The sequence below is a fragment of the Canis lupus genome, chromosome 24 (genome assembly GCF_003254725.2).
Source record: "Canis lupus dingo isolate Sandy chromosome 24, ASM325472v2, whole genome shotgun sequence".
NCBI classification, from domain to species: Eukaryota; Metazoa; Chordata; class Mammalia; order Carnivora; family Canidae; genus Canis; species Canis lupus.
In genome coordinates, this window is record NC_064266.1 from 25,900,112 (window position 1) to 25,925,138 (window position 25,027).

General features: G+C 39.9%; 1 protein-coding gene across 5 annotated transcripts in view; it reads left to right on the plus strand.

Annotated features, from left to right (window-relative positions):
* The window catches only part of RPN2 (ribophorin II), a 57,622-nt gene that overhangs the window by 21,245 nt on the left and 11,350 nt on the right, over positions 1–25,027 (plus strand). For all 5 annotated transcript variants that reach the window (XM_049100360.1, XM_025470011.3, XM_025470012.3 and 2 more), the window contains exons 6-11: positions 454–588; positions 3,276–3,452; positions 4,917–5,035; positions 7,171–7,276; positions 20,216–20,307; positions 22,608–22,722. In XM_049100360.1, the coding sequence (XP_048956317.1) occupies positions 454–588; positions 3,276–3,452; positions 4,917–5,035; positions 7,171–7,276; positions 20,216–20,307; positions 22,608–22,722 (744 nt within the window). The remainder of the gene's footprint in view (positions 1–453; positions 589–3,275; positions 3,453–4,916; positions 5,036–7,170; positions 7,277–20,215; positions 20,308–22,607; positions 22,723–25,027) is intronic.

Consider the following 25,027-nt stretch of genomic DNA (forward strand, 5'->3'; position numbering starts at 1 on the left):
CCAGTGTCTTCATTGGGTGCCGCACAGGCACATGCACTGTTTTATCATGTTACCCAGCAGCGGAGTGTATGTTTCTTCATCCTTTAGAACACTGAGTAAGAAAGAGAAATGTTGCGCTCTGTGGGTTGTACCCAGACGGGTGGCCATGGAATCCATCTGTGTCACGATGCTTCCTAGGTGCCCTGCAGCCTGGAGTCTTCAGTGCCATGACTCCAGCGCTTAGACTTCAGTACCAGGGGTCAGGGAAGGAGCACTCCCAGAGCTGCAGAAGATACTGTTCTCTTCAGATGCCTGTGTGATATACTTTATTCTCTGCCTCAGCATCTTATTTGACAAAGTGCTAAATGACTGAGGGGTTCTCCAGATTTAGAGTGAGATTTCTTAGAACTGTCTGCATAGGGTACAGTGGTTTACGTATCTCATTTCTGTTATCACTTGACTTTGTTCTAACAGGATCTTGTTGCTCGCCTCGATGAACTGGGAGGTGTGTATCTCCAGTTTGAAGAAGGACTGGAAATAACAGCATTATTTGTGGCTGCCACCTACAAGCTCATGGACCACGTGGGGACTGAGCCATCCATTAAGGAGGTACCTGACCATTCTCAGATGTGAAACCTGAAGGCGTTGTTGCTTTAAGTAGGGGAGGGTATGTCATGAGGTGGTGACAAGAAGGCCACATGTATTACTCTTGTTTCCCTTCTCTTTTCTTCCTGGTACTCTTTACTGAGTGACAAGAAGGCCACATGTATTACTTTGTTTCCCTTCTCTTTTCTTCCTGGTACTCTTTACTACTTGTCTCTTGAGTGATTTCCATGTTGGTGGCCCATGCAAACCCTCCTTCTCTTGAGAAGTGCCCTGCACTTCAAACTGCTTGCTCGCCTCCCTTCCACCTCATCCTTGGCAATGACTAAATCTTAGTTAATCTTTGCTGATTGACATAGTTCTCTGAGAGGCATGTGTGTCTACTAGACATCTCTCAAGAGTTAATTCTTTTTTTATCTTTTCTTTTTTCTTTTCCCCCTAAGAAGAGCTTGTTAACCTGAAAGAACCTCTGGTTGGAATGTGTGTGGGAAGTCTTTTTAAGTCGGACCCTCTTTGTACCCCTTGTTTATGAGGTTACCCACCCTTGAGCTAAAGGATTTAAAATACAAGCTGCTGTTGCTTTGATTTTAGGAGAGATTTAGGGATGCCTGGGTGCCTCAGCAGTTAAGCCTCTGTCTTCGGCTCAAGGCATGATCCTGGGGTTCCAGGATTGAGTTCCACATTGGGCTCCCTGCATGGAGATGTTTCTCCCTCTGCCTGTGTCTGTGCCTCTCTCTCTCTGTGTCTCTCATGAATAAATAAATAAAATCTTTTTTTTTTTTTTAGTTTTTTAGGAGAGATTTGGATTCCAAATTAGAACTTACTTTTTTTTTTTTTAAGATTGTATGTATGTATCTATTTATTTATTTATTTTTAGATTTTATTTAAAATACAATTACAGGGCCACCCTGTATTTATTTATTTTTTAGAGAGAGAGAGAAAGCATGTGCAGGGGAGGGACAGAAGCAGAGAAAGAAGCCAAAGCCCCTTGCTATGGGAGCTCGCCTCTGCGACCCTGCTGGATGTGACCAGAGCCAAAGGTAGATGTTTAACTGACTGAGCCTCCCAGATACCCCGTAAGTTAGAACTCTGGTTTCTTGGGGCACCTGGGTGGCTCAGTGGTTGAGCGTCTGCCTTTGGCTCAGGTCATGATCCCAGTGGGATTGAGTCCTGTTCGGAGTCCCCACAGGGAGCCTGCTTCTCCCTCTGCCTATGTCTCTGCCTCTTCCTCTCTGTGTCTCTCATGAATAAATAAATAAATCTTAAAAAAAAAAAAAAAAACAACTTTCATTTCTTTTATGCATTTTGAGTTCTGTGCTGAGTTTCTTCAAGTAAATAGTAAACAATTATCTGTCTTGGGTAATTTGAATTAATTTTAGATTTTTCTCTAGAGGATATGACCTTATAATATATTCATGTATTAGCATTCTTCTGTTGTCTTTGGTTCATCCTAAATGTAGAAGATCTGGAGATACCATACTCTCTTAATTTCTGTTATGAGTGAAAGCACAGGAATGTGGGTCTTAGGGCAAAAATCATTTAGGAACTTTCCTATAAGTAGCACAGTAGATGAATTTGCAATATTCTACATACACAACTTAAACTTTTTCTTGCTTTATTCCCAAGCTTCTACTAACCAGGTATTTGGCTGGTGTAATTTTGCTGTCACTGCTTTTGACATAACCATTCTAGTGAACAGTCACCCATTTTAACATGTCAACAGCCTAAGTGATGGAAAAATGTAATTGGTACAATTAAAGAAAATTATTTCATGTCGGCTGTGAATAACACCGTCGGGAACAAGAGAGCTCTTTTGTTAGATTGGGAATTTTAAAAAAACAAAACTGATTGAAGTGGAAAATGTTTCCTCTTAAGCAAACAACCTCCAGAATGTTAATAATGCCTTTTAGGTTCCACTTTTTAAAAAAACTGCTTTTAGTTTTCTTTTCTAAACAGCCCATTAGTTCTTAATGGAAAGTTATTTTAGTTTCTTTCTAATGCACGTTTTTTCTATAAGGTTTGGTCTTCTGAATTCAAACTCAGCCCCAATATACTGCTCGAAGAGGGGTTGGGAGGGAAGTTAGCTTAGCTGGGAGGGTAAGAGGAATCTGGAAAGAATAAGATTTATTCTGGAAAGACTTTGGAGACAAATAAATATATGTGTGAATTTTGATCTTGTTTTTTTTCCCCCCGTTATAACTTGTAGGAGTTACTTAACCTTTTAACCTCAGTTTCCTCATTTGGAAAACATTGATTATATCAATCTTTTCCAGGTTTTTGTCAAGATTTGAGTTCATGCGTGTAAAGCACCTGTCACAGTGTGTGGCATATAGAGTAACCTGGGACATAAGGTTACTGTTGTATGTATTTTGTGATACACTTTTATATCTCAGTAGTCCTCCAAAAGTACCTTGTATTGGTACAGGAAGCATTCAATAAACCGTTGACAGATAAATGCATGAATTTCAGTTTGAACTAGAGGATGGAAAAAATAACAAAGTCCAGATTTTAATCTTAAATGCAGAATATTTGGTTTTCACCCCCTCTACCAATTCAGATTTATGGTGAAAAGATCCTCCGTGCGAACACCAAGAAACAGATAAGGAATGACTTGAGCTAGTGGGGAGTGAGAGGTGGCTCTCCCATCTTCTTACCAGAGGAGAATCTCAAGCTTCATTTCCCTTTTCTTTCAGGATCAGGTCATCCAACTAATGAATGCAATCTTCAGCAAGAAGAACTTTGAATCACTCTCAGAAGCCTTCAGTGTGGCCTCAGCTGCAGCTGCGCTCTCTCAAAATCGCTATCATGTGCCAGTTGTAGTTGTGCCTGAAGGGACTCCTTCCGACACTCATGAACAGGCTATCCTTCGGGTAAGTCCCTGTTGAAACTGGGCGGCTCTGATCGCGGTTTCCAGTTTGAGGCTTTAAGAAATCTAAGGGCTGGTGGAAACCTGATTGTAACCCTCTGAGGACTTCCCCATTAAATGTAGAGCAAGGCTCATTTCCCATAGCCTAGAACTGGGGATATGACCCCTGGCTGAACTGGTCACAGAACCCTTCAAATCTATCTTTGAAAAGGGTTTTTTTTCTAGAAGATTTTTTTATTGTAAGGCTTGCAAGAAATTAAATGCCAGAAAATTGTATTTCCAGGGTCATAACACCAGATGTATAGATAGTCTTGCTTTTAAAAGGCATTTTCCAGTACCAGAACTTTCTAAATATGTTGTTTAAAAACCGCTTTTCAAATTCCCTAGTAATTCTTTGCTTACAGTTGTTAACACCAGGTCTCTTTCTCCTGCTGTTGGCAGTATTTCTTTCTGCCTTTTCGTAGCACATACCTCCCGCTCACTCAGCAGGAAGCAGAGACTGCTTTTTTATGGTGACTCTCTGGAAAGAAGAAATGTACAGATCTTTTTTTTTCTTTTTTTTAAAAGATTTTATTTATTTATTCATAGAGACAGAGAGAGAGAGAGAGGCAGAGACACAGGCAGAGGGAGAAGCAGGCATCATACAGAGAGCCTGACGTGGGACTCGATCCAGGGTCTCCAGGATCACGCCCTGGGCTGCAGGCGGTGCTAAACCGCTGTGCCACCGGGGCTGCCCAAAATGTACAGATCTTAAATACACATAGAGTTTTCATCTCAAGTGGGTCATTTGTTGCCATTGTTTGGAATCTTATGAAGCTAACACCTTCATAAGAAATTAGCATTTTATTTATGTCTAAACATTGGGGTTCCACAGAAGACAGTTCCATCGGTTCTATTTTGATGGCCTCTTCAGATATTCTCCTGAAAAAGTGCTATTGCCTCTCCTCTCCTTGCTTACAGTCATACCCTATCAGCAAAGGCTGGGGTGGGAAATAACCTGATTAACATAGTTCACTGTGAGTCTGAAGAGGGCAGCTAAGAGAGCAAAGTAGAAGTATTTGCTTTGTAGCTAGATAGGCTGGAGTTTGAGTCCTAGACCAACTACTTAACTGACCATGTGACCTCAGTTTCTTCATCTGTAGAGATTATGCCATCTATCTCAGATGATTGATAAAGGAGGATGTATATTAAAGGGCCCATCCTCATCTGAAGAATAAGTGTTGGACAAGATCATCTTTAAGGTCCTTCCTACCTCTAACGTTCTATAATCTATCCCAGTACCAATCTCCTTGTATTTTGTGTCTGATTCCTGAGAGATCTTAAGCCAAAACCAGTGATGATGTCCTGAAATAAGGTGTTTCTTCCCCTGCAGAGCTGGCTGGCTCCCTGTGGATAAAGCACCCCAGAAACAAAATTTTGTACTCCTTCAGCCTTTGTTCCTACAGATAATTTTAAATTTTATTTCTAGTTGCAGGTCACCAATGTTCTATCTCAGCCTCTGACTCAGGCCACTGTTAAACTAGAACATGCTAAATCTGTTGCTTCCAGAGCCACTGTCCTCCAGAAGACGTCTTTTACCCCTGTAGGGTAAGTCTTGAGCTTATTTTTATTTTTTTAAAAAGATTTAATTCATTTATTTATTCATTTATTCATAAGAGACACACACACAGAGAGAGAGAGAGAGAGACAGGCAGAGGGAGAAGCAGGCTCCATGCAGGGAGCCTGATGTGGTACTCGATCCCAGGTCTCCAGAATCAGGCCCTGGGCTGAAGGTGGCGCTAAACTGCTAAGCCACCCGGGCTGCCTTGAGCTTATTTTTGAAGGGTGCCAATAGACTTGTTTTGCCTTCAGCAAATTAATATAACCCAAATTAATATGGGCATTATGAAATATACCCAAACCAAATTTACCTAAACTTTGGTTAGGTAAATTTGACTTACTAATATCAAAATTCTATAGTTATATAAGAAAAGGATTTTTTTTTTTAAGATTTTTATTTATTTATTTATGAGAATACACAGAGAGGAGAGAGAGAGGCAGAGACACAGGCAGGAGAAGCAGGCTCCATGCAAGGAGCCTGACGTGGGACTCGATCCCGGGTCTCCAGGATCACGCCCTGGGCTGAAGGCGGCGCTAAACCTCTGAGCCACCTGGGCTGCCCAAGAAAAGGATTTTTAAAGCTGAAAGAGGCCCCTGGCTGGCTTAGTCTTGATTTCAGGGTCATGAGTTCAAGCCCAATGTTGGGTTACAGGGATGACTAAAAAAAATAATAAACTTAAAAACAATAAAACTAAAAGAATTTTTAGTTTTACTGTTACCTTCCCTATCTATTTCTAGTTGTCTCTGTCTTGTCATGGTGGTGTAAGTAGCCAGTTTTAAATTTAAAACTGTATTCTTCTGATGTATGAGTAGTCCACGTTTATTGTGGAAAAAATACAAAACTACAGAGAAACCCAAAAAATAAAATATGAATCACCCATAACTCTACCACCTAGAGATAACTTCTGTTTATATTTTGTTATCTTTTATGTCAGCCTTTGTTCTATGCAAATAAATAATATTTTGATTGAATTAGAATTATGTCTATAAAATGTCATGAATGTTTATTTCCCCCATAGGATTAAATAGGAGGTCTTTTTTTTTTTTTTTTTTTTTTTTTAAGATTTTTATTTATTTATTTGAGAAAGGGAGCATGAGAGAAAAAAGTGAGCAAGCACAAGCAGGGCCAGGAGGGGAAGGGAGGGCAGAGAGAGAGCCTGATGTTAGTGGAGCTTGATCCCATTACCCCAGGATCAAAACCTGAGCCTAAGGCAGATGCTTAATCCAGGCTCCCTTCAGTCTTATTTTTAATGGTTGCGTATTATTATATAAATTTTAGAAAAATTAAGGATCAATTTTTATATGAGACTTTGTTAAGTGTTAAATTGGTAAGCTAATGAGACCAGGAACTCTGAGTTTTAGAGTGAATATACATTTCTTTCTTTTTTCTTTATTTTAAGTAAGCTCTAGGTGCAACATGGGGCTTGAACTCCAGGCTATGAGTTCCAGAGTCTCATGTTGTACTGATTGAGCCAGCCAGATGCCCTGAGAATATGCATTTCCTAGACAATGATAAAGATACACAGGCAGTATGTGCAAATAAAAAGCAAAATCATCTTTAGGAACAATGAGTGGAATGGTAAAAGACATTTGGGATTTTGCTATGTACTTAGAATTAATTCTCTACCTTTTTTCTCCTTTAAAATAAAAGTTATTGATATTTTTATAAAAGTAAGATATGACATTTTTAGGAAATTCACAAAACACAGGAAACTAGGAATAATACAAAAAATTACCTACAATTATACTGCTCTACATCAACCTTTTTGAACATTTCTACTCTCTCTCTTTTTTTTAAACATAATAGGGATCATACTGTAGACTGTTAAGCATTTAATTATGGAAGTCTACCAGGGGCAGGTGGGATTTTAGGAGCTGAGAGAAGAAAACAAAGGAGAAAATACTTTAGAGACTTGAAAGAGGAGGTCCTTCAGATCTCTCTAAAGTTTTACCCACACCGTAATCTGTGGTTGAGCAGGAGGTTGCCCACCTGGGTGGAGAGTTGAAAAGTGACTATGTGGCATAGCCTGGGACTGTCTCAAGGATGGACATGTGTAGCCCATTTGTTACATTCATGACTTACCTACATGAGTTCTTGCTAACCCTGCTGTCCTTTTTAACAGGGATGTTTTTGAACTAAACTTCATGAATGTCAAATTTTCCAGTGGTTATTATGACTTCTCTGTCAAAGTGGAAGGTGACAACCGTTACATTGCAAATAGTGTAGAGGTAAGTGCTTTTCTTGTCATCACCATTAAACCCAAGGAAATGATCAAGTAGGCACACAGAATTAATCTTCTGGTATACTGACTTCACTTTACAACCAAGTTAATGTGAATATGTTAAGAGAAGTGTAGGTTTAAACTGTGCTTCACCAAGAACTTGATTGTAGTGTGTTTCATTTGTAAGTTATTCATTTTATGATTTAGTATTACTATCTTACATAAAATTTAGGAAGTAGAAAAAATAAGAAATCATCTATAATTTCACCAAGACATCAGTATTCTTATTATGATGTCTTGTGTGATAGATCTTGATAGATGTAGAAAAGTGCTTAATGCTAATTAGTATCCAGTGACATAATGTAGTGAGGCTCTCTGGGTAAAGTACAAAAGAGTATCAGTAAGTTTCATAATGAATTGTGTTTCAGATGTTCAGCTACCTCTAGTTGTGTTGAAGATCCAAAATGGTTTTAAGGATGGAAAACTATACCTCATTTATCTGATACTTGGGATGTGAGATATTTCACAGTACTGGTTTTCCCAGCTAATTGAAGTATACCCCTATGGCTTTCATTTTAATCTTTTTCATAGAAATTTATTTAAGGGATCCCTGGGTGGCGCAGCGGTTTAGCGCCTGCCTTTGGCCCAGGGCGCGATCCTGGAGACCCGGGATCGAATCCCACGTCGGGCTCCCGGTGCATGGAGCCTGCTTCTCCCTCTGCCTGTGTCTCTGCCTCTCTCTCTCTCTCTCTCTGTGTGTGTGACTATCATAAATAAATAAAAATAAAAAAATAAAAAAAAAGAAATTTATTTAAGATGAATTACATGTTTTCCTACTTTCTTAAACTCTGGGATATGATTTAGCCATTTCTTATTCTAAATTAGAATCATTAGCACAAACCCTTTCCTGAAGGTCTATGACATGAGAAGCCTAGTTCTTTGCGCTTTTGCATACATTATTTTTGTATTACAACAACCCTAAGATATGAATGGAGCCATCTTCATTGCACAGATGAGACTCAAAGGGAAAGAGTAACTTGTCCAACGTCATCTAGCCTATGCTTGGGTGGATTCCCTGCCCAATATCAGTTTAGTTAGCATGTTAGCAAGTTGGCACTGGTGCATATACAGCTAGCATAGAGGCTGCAGAGTTGTGTTCAGCTCCACCAGCTAGCCTTTTTATGATATTTTCTCTTTTCAGCTGTCATTTCTCAGTGCTTTTGCCACTGTGTCTTTGCTATATTTACTTAATTAATTGTCATGCATTCTGTTGGATGAGGGAACATGGAGTGGTCCCATTCCTTTCCTGAATAATTAGATATATGCTTTTTGGGAAACTTTTCTTCACTATTCAGGTGTCATTTTCCATTCAGTTTGCTTTTTTTTTTTTTTTTTTTTAAGTTTATTTCAATTTTTATTTTTTTAAGTAAATCTATTGCCCAACATGGGGCTCAGACTCATGGCCCTGAGATCAAGAATCACGTGCTCCACTGACAGCCAGCCAGGCACCCCTTGTTTTTTAAAAATTAACCTTTCTCATTTTGAAATAATTTTGATCTTAAATTACAAATATGGTATGAAGAGTTTTCGTATTAAGTATGAAGGTTTTTGGGCAGCCCAGTTTGCTCAGTGGTTTAGCGCTGCCTTCAGCCCCAGGGTGTGATCCTGGAGACCTGGAATCGAGTCCCGTGTCAGGCTCCCCGCGTGGAGCCTGCTTCTCCCTCTGCCTGTGTCTCTACCTCTCTCTCTCTCTCTCTCTCTTTCTCTCTGTGTCTCTCATGAATAAATAAATAAAATCTTTAAAAAAAAAAAGTATGAGGGTTTTAGGTTTTTTTCAGTATATGTTTTTAACTTTTTTAGAAAAGATTTTTCAAAAAAAAAAAAAAAAGATTTTTCATTTATTTATTTTTAAGAGAGAGCGCACAGAGGGGGAGACACAGAATCCCCACGGTGAACAAAGAGCCCAACACAGGGCTCCATCCCAGGACTCCTGAGACCATGACCTGAGTTGAAGGCAGACACTTAACCAACTGAACCAGCCAGATGCCCCAAGTTTTTAGGTTTTAAGGATAGAAAACTATGCCTCATTTATCTGATGCTTTGTGGTAATGGACTTAGCCAAGTATAATAGTATGAAGAATGCTTTTTACCCAGAGCTTCCCCAAATGTAAATGTCTTATATAATTACCAGACCCAGGAAATTAACACTGATGCAATACTATTAACTAATTTATAGACTTTACTTCAAATTCCACTTGTCATCCTACTAATATCCCTATTCTGATCCAGGATTCAATCTAGGGTCACATGTCCCTCTAGCCTCCTCTAATTTAGGATAGTTTCTTTCATGACCTTGACACTTTTGAAGTACTCTCTGGTTAGTTTGTAGAACGTCCCTCACTCTGGTTTTGTCTGAGTTTCCTCAAAATCAAAATCAGTCCATGCTTGTTTTGTTTGTTTGTTTGCAAGAATACTCCAAAAGTGATGCTCTGTCCCTCTTCGTGCACTTTCTTAGGAAGTAGATGATGACATTGATGTGTCTCCCTGCTGGTGATGTTAACCTTGAGCACTCGGTTAAGGTGATGTCTGCTAGGTTTATCCACTGTAAAGTTGCTGTTTTCTGCTTTGTAATTTAGTCTGCAAATACCCTCATGATCTTGCCTGCCGCTGTTATTAATAGGTTGACTGCCAAAAGGTGGTTTTCTCTTTCTTTCATTCTTTCTACATTGATTAATTAGAATTCTGTAAGAAAAAGCTATTCCCTTCCCGACCCTGTCTTCATTTATTTATTTATTCAATTATTTATAACACTTTGGGTTCGTGGAAATTTATTTTACTCTGTAGGTTATGATCCTTTACTATCATTTATTTTGTTGCTCACATTATCCCAGATTTGACCTTTAGAAAGCTCCTCAAGTTGGCTCCTATGACACTCACTTTTTTTTTAAAAAGGACAAGGCAGCTAGAAAGTTTGACCTTTTCAAAAGTGGGGCATTATTTAACATAGGTAGATTAAACACTTATATTTAAAGTTTGTCATAAAGGAAGATATTTTCTGGAACTCTCATCTCTGCCTTTTCTCTACCTCATGTCTGACCTTTTTGGGCATGAGACATCTAATCCTAGTCCATTCACTAACACAAAATTTGGATAGAAACTATTGTAGTATGCACCTTGAACCTTTAAAATCTATATTTGAATTTTAGCTTCCCTCATTAAGGGTCCTTATTTGCAACTGAACACGTTAAATGGCAAATGTTTCTTTCATTATTTCTTTAAAAATTTTTTTTTTTTGCCTGAAAACCTTTTCTTCTACCATTAGTCTTAATAACAACATATCCAGTTTAAGTGCCATACCCATAAAACACATTTTTTTTTAAAGATTTTATTTATTTATTCATGAGAGACAGAGGGGGTTGGCAGAGAGACACAGGCAGAGGGGAGAGGCAGGCTCCATGCAGGGAGCCTGACGTGGGACTCCATCCCAGGACTCCAGGATCACACCCTCGGCTGAAGGCAGGCACTAAACCACTGAGCCACCCAGAGATCCTCTTTTTTTTTTTTTTTTTTAAGATTTAATTTATTTATTAGAGAAAGATGGAGCACTCATGTGCGTATACAAGTGTGGGGAAGGGCAGAGGGAGAAGATGACTCCCTGCTATGCAGAGAGTCCAATGCAGGACTCAGTTCCAGGACCCTGTGATCATGACCTGAGCCAAATGCAAATGCTTGACCAACTGAGCCATGCAGGCCCCCCCACACCACAGTCATTCTTAACCTCTTCTTTCCACTTCTGACTTCCAGTCAGTCACCAAGTCCTGTTGATTCCACCTTTGAATGGCTTTTGCATGACTCTTTGTTCTGCATTCCCTGTGTTCTGAGTTGGCTAAAGCTGTGTGTTCTCTATCTAGACTTGTAAGGGAGTTTCTAACTACAGGTGGCCCTTGATCTAAATGGGTTTAAACTGCACAGGTCCACTTAGATGGAGATTTTTCTGGCAAAGTACAGTACTTTAAATGTGTTTTTTCTTTCTTATGATTTTCTTAATGATGTTATCTTGTTTCTGGCTTTATTAGAATATAGCATATGATATGAATAACATACAAAATTGTTTATCGACTATGTTGTCAGTAAAGCTTCTGGTCAACAGTAGGCTATTAGTAGTTAAGGTTTAGGCGAGTCAAAAGTATACATGGATTTTTGACTGCACTAAGTGGGAGTCCGTGCTTCTCACCTCCCATTGTTCAAGAGTCACCTGTAATTTCATTGTCTTCAATTTCTGCCCCTTCCATTTAATTTTCCCTAAGTGTCACTAGAATGATAAAATTACATCGTTCCTCAGTTAAACATTTCTTTGATTCCCTGTTGCCTGTAAGTGAGTCTCACTTCCTGAGAATGGCTTAGAAGGTCCTCCACAAGGCACAGGCACATGTTTTAGTGTGGGTCTGTCCCCATCCCCTCAGTGCTAGCTGCTCCGGACTGCATCCTGGTCCTCAAATGTGCTTTACGTGCACATGTCTTTGGTTTTCAACTCTTGCTCCCCTTCATAAGAAAGGCTTTTCCCCTCTCTTGTTCATATCCTCAACTACTCATCCTGTAAGGTCTGTTCAAATGTTTCTCCTTCATCTGTGCTCCCATAGAACTTTATTTTTTAGTATGGACTGAAAAGTTTTTAGTATTTCAAATATACAGAAAAGAACAGAAAATAATTTAATGAATCCAAATGTACCTACAAGCCATTCTTTATCTCCTTCAAACCCCAACATTTTGATATATTTTTCTATACCCCCCTTTTCTGGTAAAAAAAAATATTTCTATATTTCTGCTACACATATACATATTTTTATAATTTACTTATTTATTTCATATACATATTTTTAAAAAATATAATGCATTGATTGGCATCTTCTCAAAATTTGTATATTATGCTATATGCATCCTATTGCAATTTGCTTGTTCTCATTCAATTTTAATCTTATAATAGCCCCACTTAGGCCTGTATAATTAAAACTATATGCATACTGTGGATAATTGTCATGAAATTATCTTCCTTTTATGAGTGAATCAGAGTTTATTAATTCATTTTCCTGTTGTTGGACATTTAGATTTCCACTATTACAAACAAGGTGGATGTGAACATCTTAGTACATGTTTCCCTGTGTACATTTTGTTTATCTAGTGTGAAGTTGTGGGATCATTAGTTGTATTTATCTTCCACCTTTATTAGGTATTGCCAAATTGCTCTTCTCTTCATATTCTTATCAGTATTTAGTATTATGAATTTTTGATAATTTGATGGATATGAGATGGTGTTGTTTTTTCTTTTTAAGTTTTATTTATGTTTTTAGTAATGTCTGCACCCAATGTGGGGCTTGAACTCATGACCCTGAGATCAAGAGTCCCACCAATTGAGCCAGCTGGGCACTCCAAAATGGTGTCTTGTTTTAATGTTTTTCCTTGGTTACTAGTGAGATTGAGCATCTTCTTGTGTCTTTATCACCTTGGAGTAGCGTAGGACTTTTTAAAGATAATCTCTAGTATTTTCTTCTAATGATTTTTAAGGCTTTTTTCCTTTATATTTAGGGCTTCAGTGTACTTTAAAGTTTATTTTTGTTGCTATAGTATTTTATATCCTGTCCATAATTGTTATTGCATTGTATTACCATAGTTTGCTTTTTCATTAGACTGGGGACTCCCTGTGAGTAGAGACCAAACCTTATTTTTTCATTTTAGAAGAAAAGGATGGAGTGGTATAAAGATGTTTCTGGAAAAAAAAAAAAAAAAAGATGTTTCCGTACATTCCTGAGCTGTTAGAACTATCATAGCTCATCTTTGAAGGGTGAGCTTTGTATCCTACACAAAATATCTTGGCTTTTTTTTTTTTTAATAATAGCTTTATTGAGGATATAATTTATATACCCATTAAAGTACATATATTACAGTGTTTTTAATATATATATTTTTAAAGATTTATATATTTATTTTAGAGAGAGAGAGAGCATGTGCATGCTCATATGGGAGGCGGGGCAGAGGGAGCAGGAGAGAGAGCGAATCTCAAGCAGACTCCATGCTGAGTGCAAAGCCCAACACAGGGCTCAATCCCAGCACCCTGAGATTATGACCTGAGCCAAAACCAAGAGTTGGCCACTTAACCAGTTGAGCTACCCAGGGGCCCCAGTGTTTTCAGTATATTTACAGAGTTGTGTAACCATCACCACAATCAAATTTCAGAGCACTTTTATCACCCCAGAAAACAATCCTATTTCTATACTAGACATTCTATAGGAATATATCCTCTTTCTGGTCCTGACAATTACTAATCTACTTTTTGTTTCTATAGTTTGCCTATTTGGGATATTTCATATAAATAGGATCATATAATATGTAACATTTTGTGTCTGGCCCTGGCCCTTTTAATTAGTGTGTGTGTGTGTGTGTGTGTGTGTGTGTGTTTCAGGTTAATTCATGTTGTAGCATGTTTGAGTACTTTATTCCTTTTATGGCTAATATTCCATTGTGTGGGTATACCACATTTTGTTTATCAGTTCATCAGTTGATGGACATTTGGAGTTTTTCCATTCTTTTGGCTGTTATATATACATAATGCTGCTGTGAACATTCATGTACACATTTTTGTTTGAACATAGTTTTCCGTTATTTGAGGTGTATGCCTAGGAATGAAATGCTGGGTCATATGACAAATTCTGTTTAACTTTTTGAGGAACTGACAAACTGTTGCAAAGGAGCTGCACCATTTTACATTTCTACTAGTAAACTAATAAGGGTTCCAATTTCTCTACATCCTAATCAACACTTGTTATCTGTCTTTTTACTCTGGCCATCCTGAGTGGGAATGAAGTGGTCTCTCATTGAGATTTTGATTTGCATTTCCCTGATGGCTAATGATATTGAACATCTTTCCATGTGTTTATTGTCATTTTATATTCTTGAGTTTTAAGAGTTCTTTATATATTCTGGATACAAGTCCCTTAATCAGATACATGATTAGCATATATTTTCTCACAGTCTTGTAGGTTGTCTTTTTCCTTTGTTGAAATGCAAAGGATTTTAATTTTGATGAGGTTCAGTCTGTTTATTTTTCTTTCATTGCTTCTGCTTTAAGTGTCATATCTAGGAAACCATTATCTAATCTGTTATTAAAATTTACTCCTTTTATAGCTTTAGTTCTAACATTTAGGTTTCTGATTTATTCGGTGTTTTTTTTTTTTTGTTTTTGTTTTTTAAGATTTTATTTATCTATTTGAGAGAGAGAGTAAGAGAGCAGAAGGGGGAGGCAGAAGGAGAGATAGACTCCTTGCTGAGCAGGGAGCCCAACCCAGGGCTCAATCCTGGGACTCTGGGATCATGACCTGAGCCGAAGGCAATAAGCAACTGAGTCACCCAGGTGCATGCCCCTTGAGTTAGTTTTTGTATGTAGTGTGAGGAAGGGTTCCAGCTTCCTTCTTATGCCTGTGGAAATCCAATTGTTGCATGTGGCCATCCCAGCATCTTTTGTTAAAGACCATTCTTTCCCTATTGAATTGTCTTGACATCAAAAAACAGTTGACCATAAAGACAAGGGTTAATTTCTAGACTTGCAGTTATATTCCATTAATCTATATTTTTATCCTTATACCAATGCTATGCTGTCTTGGTTACTGTAACAACTTGGCTTTTTGTTGTTGTTGCTGTTTTTTAAGATTTTATTTATTCATGAGAGAGAGAGAGGCAGAGACACAGGCAGAGGGAGAAGCAGGCTCCATGCAGGGAGCCCGATGTGGGACTCGATCTCAGGACTCCAGGATCACACCCCGGGCCGAAGGCAGGCACCAAACTGCTGAGCCACCCAGGGATCCCCCAACTTGGCTTTTTGTAACATTAAATCTGGTGTTTGTCCCAAGTGTTTCTGTGATTTTTGGAAAAATCATCTAACTGCAATATAGCAGAAATGACTAATAGCTGTTACGCAATGATAATAAGCCCCCAACTGAGGCCATTGCTGTCCTTTTTTCCAGTGATGAAGTAAGCGTTACAAAATCTCTCCTTCATTATGTTATAGCTTTATGCACGCAGGGGTGTGTGTGTCTGTGTTCTGACCTCTGTCACATATGCAACTTTATTTTGTAATTTCAGTAATAGTCACACTTAGAGCCTCAGAGGAGGTCAGCAGGTCCTGTTTACTCTCCTGAGAGATGCTTTGACATTGGTCAGAGTGCATTAACGGTGGTTTGGTGTGGAAGGCCTGTAATAGCACTCATTGACATTGGACTTGTTGTCAGGGGAAACATGGGTTTTTGAAGCTGTCATTAGCATTAATTGCCCCTAATGCACCATCGTTTTTGACAGTAATGAGCTAAACAGGGGGGTTATTACTCTCAGCAGAAAGACTGCATTTCCTGGTGTTAAAACATTTTTTGAAGTGTATGTGGCACGCAGCACAGGCAGAGAAAGGACTAGTATGATTCGGTGTAAATCAGGCTTAGCTGCATTTAAAGTGGCTAAATAAGTCCCTTTCCTGTTATAAAAACTAATCCTGAAGTGTTAGTATGAAGGAAGAAGCAGCTAACCCATGGGGATCCTACTTTGAATTCTTTACAACACAGCTTTGAAAAAAGTTACAATAATTTTTATTTCTTAATTTGCTTTAAAAGAGTAGCATAAAAATGCTTTTCTTTTCAGTGTTTCCAGAGACCCATTTGTAGTAAGATTTTAGGAGCAGAAGGACTTATTTTAAACTGTTCCCCATTCAAGAACAGCCCTACAGTGTTTCTCTGCAACAAAGAAAACTTTAACTTAGGGAGCCTTTTAGGATTAAGGCTGAGAGCAAACCCAAATGACTTGAGTTTACTGCAATTTGCCCTTTTGTCATTTAGGTGTCTGTATTGTCTGAGAATGCTTATAATGTCTCTAGAACAAACACACAGTTGCATCTTGATTAGCGGCTTTAGCGACCATGTTATTGTTGAAAGTTTATAGTCAGGATTCTGATTAAAAACCCAGAAAGAAAGAAAAAAAAAAAAAAAAAACCCAGAAAGTTGATGGCTTTTCTATCATTATGATTAGGATACACTGAGGAGCTTTACACAAATCTTTAAACACCTGTCTTTATGTACCCATCTATTGAAGGAACAGTGATTGTATGTATGTATGTATGTATTTATTTATTTATTTATCAACGATTTTATTTATTTATTCATGAGAGACACAGACTGAGAGAAAGAGACAGACACAGGCAGAGGGAGAAGCAGGCTCCATGCAGGAAGCCCAATGTGGGGCTTGATCCCAGGACCTCAGGATCACACCCTGGGCTGAAGGCAGGCACTAAACCACTGAGGCACCCAGGGATCTCCTATTGGGATCTCCTATTTTTTAAATACAAAATGTGTAAAGAAGAAAGTGTATGGCCCTCAGCCTCATTGCTCAGATAATCCCTGGTTTTTCAAAAAAAGGAGTAAAATATGCATGTAGTTTTTAAAAATTCAAAGGATAAAAAGGCTTATAATGAAATGTAAGAGCCTTCTCTCCTCCCTTCAATCCAGCTTCTCTCAGAGGAATCCATTTCTAACAGTTAACTGTACATTTTAAGAAAAAGAAGGATGTGTATGTTGATAAATGTATATCCTTTCTTGTTTACCTAAAAGGGATTATTCAATGAACAGCTATATTCTTGCTCTTGTCACAGAGTAGAGGCTCCCAGCTTTTCCCTTAGGGGTCTTCTCAACTTGATGGCTTACACCAATCCTCTGCCACTCCTCTGCCATAATTCACCCGGTTGCCTAGATTCCATGACAGACAGTGCTGTTAAATATAATTCTGTCAGTGGATGGTTGTGTATTCAAAAGTAGGTGATCATATTTCTGTATCTGTCTGTAGACATTGGCCTTGTCCTTTTGAATTATTCCATGGTATTTCATAGTGTATTCATGTAACTAGTCTCCTGTTTATGGACATTTAGATGGGACAGTGATTTTCAGACCACATTTATATATTTTTTTTCAAGATTTTATTTATTCATGAGAGACACAGAGAGAGAGAGGCAGAGACATAGGCAGAGGGAGAAGCAGACTGTCCACAGGGAGCCTGATATGGGACACTATCCTCGGACCTGGGGTCACACTCTGAGCCAAAGGCAGACATTCAACCACTGAGCCACCCAGGCATCCCACATTTACAGACTAAATGAGTAGTGAGCCAATAAGAGAATGAGTCAAAGAGGTGAAGAAGGAGTTATTTGGTTAATGTTGATAAAGATTGCAGAGTAGTTAACTATGAAGACAGATTGTTTCTATAGTGTGGGATACTGTGAAACTCCTACCTCTCCCCAAAATGAAGGACTGCCAAGCCCTCCTACTACTAATCTCTTGCTCCCTGACCAAGGGCTACCCCCAGGCCGACTTAGGTCCCAGTTCCTTCTCAGGTGCTTTTGTAGCATTTTGAATATCCCTCCATTAAAGTGGCAGCCTGGTTTGTTAAAATTTAGCTTTGCATATATACTTCCCTTTAGGACGAGATTGTGTGTCTTGCCATTTCTGTATATTCCCTGCACCTACATGCTCTAGATGATGTAGGGGGATGTAGAGAAAGTGACCTTAGTGGGGTGTCTTGATAAACATCAGTAGCCTAATCACAGCTCTTTGGCTGTTTCTTTGCTTGAGCCTTCCACTCTAGTTTTCTTTCAATGGCATCAAGTGCTTCCCACATTGGATTTTATACAGCAGAGTTCACTGGTTCTGAGCCCTTTTTGAGTTGTGAAGCTGTTTGCTCAGCACAGAACCCAAAGAGCTGAAGGAGAGGCTCCCAGCTCTTACCTTATGGATTTATTCAACTGGATGGTCATCTATTTCCCTTGTCTACCACCATGATTCACCCAGTAGTTTAGACTCGGTGACAGGCAGTGCTGCTGAATTCTGCCAATAGGTGGCTGTATATTCAAAAGTAGATGGCAATAATACCCATACAGCCTCTGGTGATAAATCTTTTACATTCAGTTTTTTTGTTTGCTTTTTAAGTAAAATAGAATATCCCTATTCAATCTGGTAATTGAGGCTATTGTCACAAAATAGTTATTATGGAGGTAGGGGAGATAGCTGTTAAAAGAAATTACTTAATAGCTATCTTTATCCCTTTTTAATTTTTCTCCTTGGCCCTTGATTTGGGGCTGTCACACACCTTGGTAGTGCATTTTAGCAAAATGCCAAAGCCATCCTTCAATTACTTGCCCAGTCTTCTATCTCTATTCCTTGATCCTGACTTAGGCTATAAACCAATAAGGATTTGGTAAGGATTTCCTTAAGCATTACATACAAGCTTATCAAATATTTGCAAGTCTTATGGATATGTTTGCACATAAAAAGTGCCTTGGGTTTTTGTAATTTGCTTGTTAAAACTAAGATTTTAGATAAGAAATTTCCCATGAATAAACTTTCAGAATGTTTTCTTCCTCTTGGAATTTTACACTTATTTTATTTTATTTATTTTATTTTTTTAAATATTTTTTTATTTATGATAGTCACAGAGAGAGAGAGAGGCAGAGACATAGGCAGAAGGAGAAGCAGGCTCCATGCACCAGGAGCCTGACGTGGGATTCGATCCCGGGTCTCCAGGATCGCGCCCTGGGCCAAAGGCAGGGGCTAAACCGCTGCGCCACCTAGGCAGGGTTCCCAACACTTATTTAATATAATTTTTAAAAAGTTCTTGTTTATTGTGTTGGCAAGCTCCTTTTTGTGAAAATATTTATAAGGCATGCATAGAATTCAAACACCAAATGTCAAGATGGACTAGTTTGTGCTTTTTTTTTTTTTTTTTGAAGATTTATTTATTTATTCATGATAGACACATAGAGAGAGAGAGGTGGAGACACAGGTAGAGGGAGAAGCAGGCTCCATGCAGGGAGCCTGACGTGGGACTCGATCCCAGGACTCCAGGATCACGCCCTGGGCCGAAGGCAGGCGCTAAACTGCTGAGCCACCCAGGGATCCCCTAGTTTGTGCTTTTGTCAAACTCCCAAGTCTCAGTAGCTTAGGACAGCAGAAGTTCCTTTTTTTGCCCATGCCAGGTATCTTAGTTTATCAATAAGAGGCTCAGCTTCATGCCATCCTTACTCCAGGACTGGAGCTGAAGGATTGAGCTTCTCTCTGCGCATTGTCTATGTCCATGTCAGAGGAAAGGAGAGAATCACCTGCTGACTCTTGAAGTTTCCATTGTGGGGGTGGGGTGGGGTGGGGGGATTGCTTACATTTCTTTGGCCAAAGCGAGTCACGGAGCCACACCAGACTCTAGGGGGACAAGGAGGTACGACCCTAGCACGTTTTCAGAGGGTAAACCAGATGTACCTGGTGAACTGTGTGAATGACACCGTGGCTTCTGAGGCCTTCACGGGCAAATCTACAGTACTGCTTGGCACAGACTAAGTGTTGCTGGGCAGCTGGAGAGCAAGGTGCCCGAGAGTACAGGTCCTGACTCAGAGTGCCTGAGTTTACTAGCCATCTAAACCTGAGCGAGTCTTTATCTTTTTAATCTTTAATTTCCTCATCTGAAATAGCACTACCTTAGAGGGTTGTGAGGATTAAATGAAATCATCGTTATAAAGCCCATGTCTCTCACATAGCAAACAATTTCTGTCCTTAGAATTGAGTACTTGTCAATTTGAATTATTGGAAGGTCACCGCTCACAGGTTTCCCCCTTATTTATTTTAAAGGGCACATGAAAAAAATCTGTTTTGTTTTCCTCTTTCAGTATATAAGATCCAACCAAAGCCAAAGAAGAGAAGAAGGGTTAGAATCAGGGAGTTGCTTTTAAGCCTTGTGATAGGAGAGGTGGAAATCCTGCCTGGCTGAGTCAGTTTTACTAAAATCATTGAAGACTCCTATTATAGAATCACCTTTGTGAGGAAAATTTGGATATGCCTGTTAATTCCTGGTGATTTTCTTATCTGTCCCACTCTAGCTCAGAGTCAAGATCTCCACTGAAGTTGGCATCACAAATGTTGATCTCTCCACTGTGGATAAGGATCAGAGCATTGCACCCAAAACCACTCGGTAGGTGGGGTGCCTTCTCGGCACAGGGGGAGCCAAGGTTTGCACTGAAAGGAACATGCCCAGACACTGAGCCTCTCCCGATGCTGTTTCTATGTGAGCAGTGACCCAGCCTCCATCCTCAATTAAAGAAGCTCTAGTTTGCTGGCACTGTGCCGAGCAGATTAGGGGGTTATCTGTACTGGTGGTTAAGTCCACAATGGAATAGGGAGCATCTGAGTCCAAATCAGCTATGCCACCACATACAGTATTGAGTTCAGGTAACTTTCTTTTCTTTTCTTTTCTTTTCTTTTCTTTTCTTTTCTTTTCTTTTCTTTTCTTTTCTTTTCTTTTCTTTTCTTTCCTTTCCTTTCCTTTCCTTTCCTTTCCTTTCCTTTCCTTTCCTTTCCTTTCCTTTCCTTTCCTTTCCTTTCCTTTCCTTTCCTTTCTTTTCTTTTCTTTTCTTTTTTTTTAAAGACAGGACTGTCAATGAAGGAAGCAGTGTGTTTATATTTTGGTATAATCTCCTTATCATCAGTCTTGAGTCTGCTTTTAGTGGCCTCATGACAACTCTCTTTGGTCCACGGTGGGTCTGAAATTGGCTGGAGGTCCTTAGAGCTGAGATGGCAGATACCTAGTACTAGGACTGTGAATTCCTTTCTCAAGTTCATGCTAATCAGTCAGCATTTGTTTCTGCTGAACTAGGAATTTTGTTGTTATTGTTGTTTTGTTTTTGTTTTGTTTTGTTTTTGGAATCCTTTTTAGCACAGACTTCTAGGTGACCATTGGCAGTTGATCAGAGGGGGCTGGAGCACTGTATGAAGTCTGTTTGTCTGCTCTCTCCCAGATCCTTGTTTTTGGAAGGGCCCATCTAGACGTCTGGGTATAGTTCTGACCCCAACTTTACTCAGCTAGGTGGCTACAGCTTCCAGAGAAAGGAGATGAACCCTCAAAGCCATTATGAAGACAGGAAATGTTAGCCAGAGCCTAGAAGCTAAGCTCCTAGCTCCTTTGAAGTCATGTGAAAGGGCTGGGCTTTCTGCCTCTGGCTTAGTTATTTCAGTGACATTGGAGATGAGAGCACTGTGGAGAATCCACCGAAGTAACGTCTGTGAGAGTGTTTTGCAAAGTTTAGTCCACTATATGGATGAAGAGTTGGTATTACTTATAAGTAAATATAAAGCTTAAGTATAGGGATCCCTGGGTGGCACAGCAGTTTAGTGCCTGCCTTTGGCCCAGGGCGCGATCCTGGAGACCCGGGATCGAATCCCACGTCGGGCTCCTGGTGCATGGAGCCTGCTTCTCCCTCTGCCTATGTCTCTGCGCCTCTCTCTTTCTCTCTCTCTCTCTGTGTGACTATCATAAATAAATAAAAATTAAAATTTAAAAAAGTGGTCTTTTAAAAAAAAAAAAAAAAAAGCTTACGTATAATATATAATATATAGCCAGATGTGAGCTCTATAACCATTTGGCTTGTTTTATCCCCTGACCATCTTACCTTGCCATCCTGAGATAGTTGTGAAAAGAACAGTTTTTTCATCAAGTCTATCTTTTGAGAAAATGACTTTAAAATCCAATTTCAGGCAGAAAAAATGCATTGAAACCGTGTCCAGGAAAAAAATGCAGCATTAAAAAAAAGGGGGGCGGGCAGCCCAGGTGGCTTAGTGGTTTAGCGCTGCCTTCAGCCCAGGGCGTGGTCCTGGAGACCTGGGATCGAGTTCCGCATCAGGCTCCCTGTGTGGAGCCTGCTTCTCCCTCTGCCTGTGTGTCTGCCTCTCTCTATCTCTGTGTCTCTCATGAATAAATAAATTTTTAAAAATCTTTTTAAAAAATAAATTAAGAATAAAAAAATAAAAAGGAATAAATGCCCTTTTTTGCTTTGTGTCTCAAACCCCCTCATCTCCTGACCTTGCTCACGCATGCTGCCAGCATCAACATGGTGATGATTTCTCCTATTAGTCTTACTCGCCCACCTCTCCACTCCACTTGCATGGGTGCCTGCAGAGGGACATGTGCCCCCCCCCCCCCCCCCCCGGTGCCAGATGTGGTTGAATGGACATCCTTAAGTCGAATGCCTAGAGTATCTGTATGGAGCATTTCCCCAGACCCCAGTGAGAGTTTATTCTGCTTTCCTCAAGTCCTGGCTCTCTCAGTGTAGTTTGCCCTCCAGCCGAAGACAGCTTCTCTCCTCCTATCTGTCCACAGCAGGGAAGTGTTCCAGTGGGAGAGGGAGGATTAGGCAATGAAGTGCAGTTTGTCTTTATTCTTTTCTCAGAGCTCTGCAGATCCCCTCTGAAGACTTGCTGTATACATGTCTCTTTCAGGGTGACGTACCCAGCGAAAGCCAAAGGCACATTCATCGCAGACAGCCACCAGAACTTTGCTTTGTTCTTCCAGCTGGTAGATGTGAACACTGGTGCTGAACTTACTCCTCACCAGGTCAGGAAAAAGCCCGGGCACTTCTCTTTGCCTGCAACATTAACATTAGCCAGAGTGATTGGTGTGGTGTATACAGTCGTGATTCCTGCCTTTGGGTCTTCACTCTGGACTCTTAAGGTCCATCACTTCCTCCCATATGACATTATTCCCTTGCATTACTAGTTGTAACCCTGCACATGGAAGACACAGTTCTTTTTAAAAGATCAGCTGGCATTAGGAAGATATATTTAAGGCAGATTAGCACTTAATTGAGGCTTTTTTTCTTTCTGAGGGGGAAAAAAAACAGATTGAAATTACTTTGAAAAAGGAAAACCTAGGCAGTAGGCCCAAAGTATTTTGTTCTGACCACCGCAGAGTTTGTGAGAATCTGAAGAAGAGTCCTTTTTAACTTGTGCCTACCTTGTATTATGAAACCAATAGCTTTCACTTTGGTTTTCCATATATAAAATAATGATAGTTATCATGTAAAAGATTTTCAAATTATAAGGGTATAATTTGGAGCATCTGATATGGCCCCTTGTTTTCTCAGACACCTTTTCCCCCACCTTTGTCACTGAGATTAACTGCTCTCAGCCCTTCCCCATCAATGGCAGTATTATAAGGGGAAATTCAGATAAATACTTAGCTGAAAGATGGGAAAGAGCATGAGACCTAATAGTCTTGGTTTAGGTGCTTTGTAGGAATACTTTCACAAGCTCTGGTGGACTTAAGTTCATCCTGAGAAATAGCTTTAAAGCAGATGACTGAGGTGAGTGAATTTACTTGGAAACCTTTTTGCTTTCTGTTTCTTGTAGCTATAACTGCTACACATGTGTCCAGGCCTCATAGTGGCTGGCCTCAGGATCAGTGCCCTTGCACTTGTCTCCTTTCTCCTCTCCACCCTCAGCTCCAGAGAGCTCCAGAGAGTTCCATCAGGGCACTTAGCCATGGCTCACTGACTCTAAGAGCTTCAGCCTCTTAGCATTTGCAGCTCCTTTTCTGAATGACCATTTGCCAGCAAAATGGCACAAGGGAAGAGAGAATGTAAAGAGAAGAAAGGACAAGACTAAATTGGTGGAATAAGGCAAGGGCAGGGAGAGTTAGTAAGAAAGGGTAACTTTAACTGAACTCTTGTCCCAGCCAAGATTCCACTTTTGGAACCATGGCATAGAGACCTCCCAGGTAGAGCTGGCATTCTGCAGGTGAGCCTGGCTGCCTCCTGCCCTTGGCTATAGCAGGAGAAAGATCAGCTATCCGGGCTCCTAAATCCCATTCTTGGCTAAGACTGCCATAGTCAGAATGCTTCACATCTCTGGGCCTTTCCCTAAATACTTTGATGATCATTCTTTGTTGCCCAGATGTAACCAGTAACCAATGGGATTTCCGTGGATCCAGCCCTGAATTGTGTGGCCATGGCAACTCGTAACCCTCACGCCTTATGATCTGTAAAATGGAATCAATCTATGTGTCTTGTTCAATTCTTCATTTTGAAACACCTGAGGGAAAATATCTGAGTGGATGTTAAGTTTTGCTGCAGTTCTAATATGCAGAAGCCTTAGTTTCTCATACCCCTGGCAGGATAAGGTGATTAGACTTGTCCCATTGCATTGACGAGAATATCCTCTACTGTTTGTTGACTAGCTAGCACATACCAGGCCCGGCACTACATGCTTTGCATTCATCACTGTGACTCTTCACACCGAAACACCACCATCTTTCTTATGTAAAGGTGAAGAACTCAAGGCCCAAGGAGGTTAAGTAACGTGCTCCCCTGATAAGCAGTGGAGCCAAATCTGTCTGTCTTCAGAGCCTGGGCGCTCTCTGTGACACCAGGCTGCTCTGCTCAGTTAGAACTCTGCCTTGCTATCAATCCCCAAACCTCTTCTACTAAATCTTTAGCTGGAGGCACTAGGAAATTGAAAATGGGCCTCTTACAGTTCCACCTCATTTCCCTTCTTTTCACCCTCTGGTGAAGAAGTTAATTGGGCAGCAAAGTGGCCAAAAGACTGGCAGGAAGAAGAAATTGCAACAGCAGCGAAGGGCTTAAATCATCCACAAACTGGGCATTCAGCCTCCAAGTAGTCGAGAATTGGATGGGCCCTTAAGTTAAATTTCTTGTACTAACAAAGTGAGGGGAAAAAAAAAAAAAAGTGAGTTCTGATCTCTGAGCTGGTAACCAGAGTGGGATGGCCACTCCTTCCTCTCACTTGGGCAGGTCTGGAAGATCCTAGAGCTCCCACTGTGACAAAAAAGCCAACAGTCTGTTGCTTTGTTGATTCAGTGTTGGACACAGAGAGAGTTTTGAAACGATCAGATTAGAGATTGT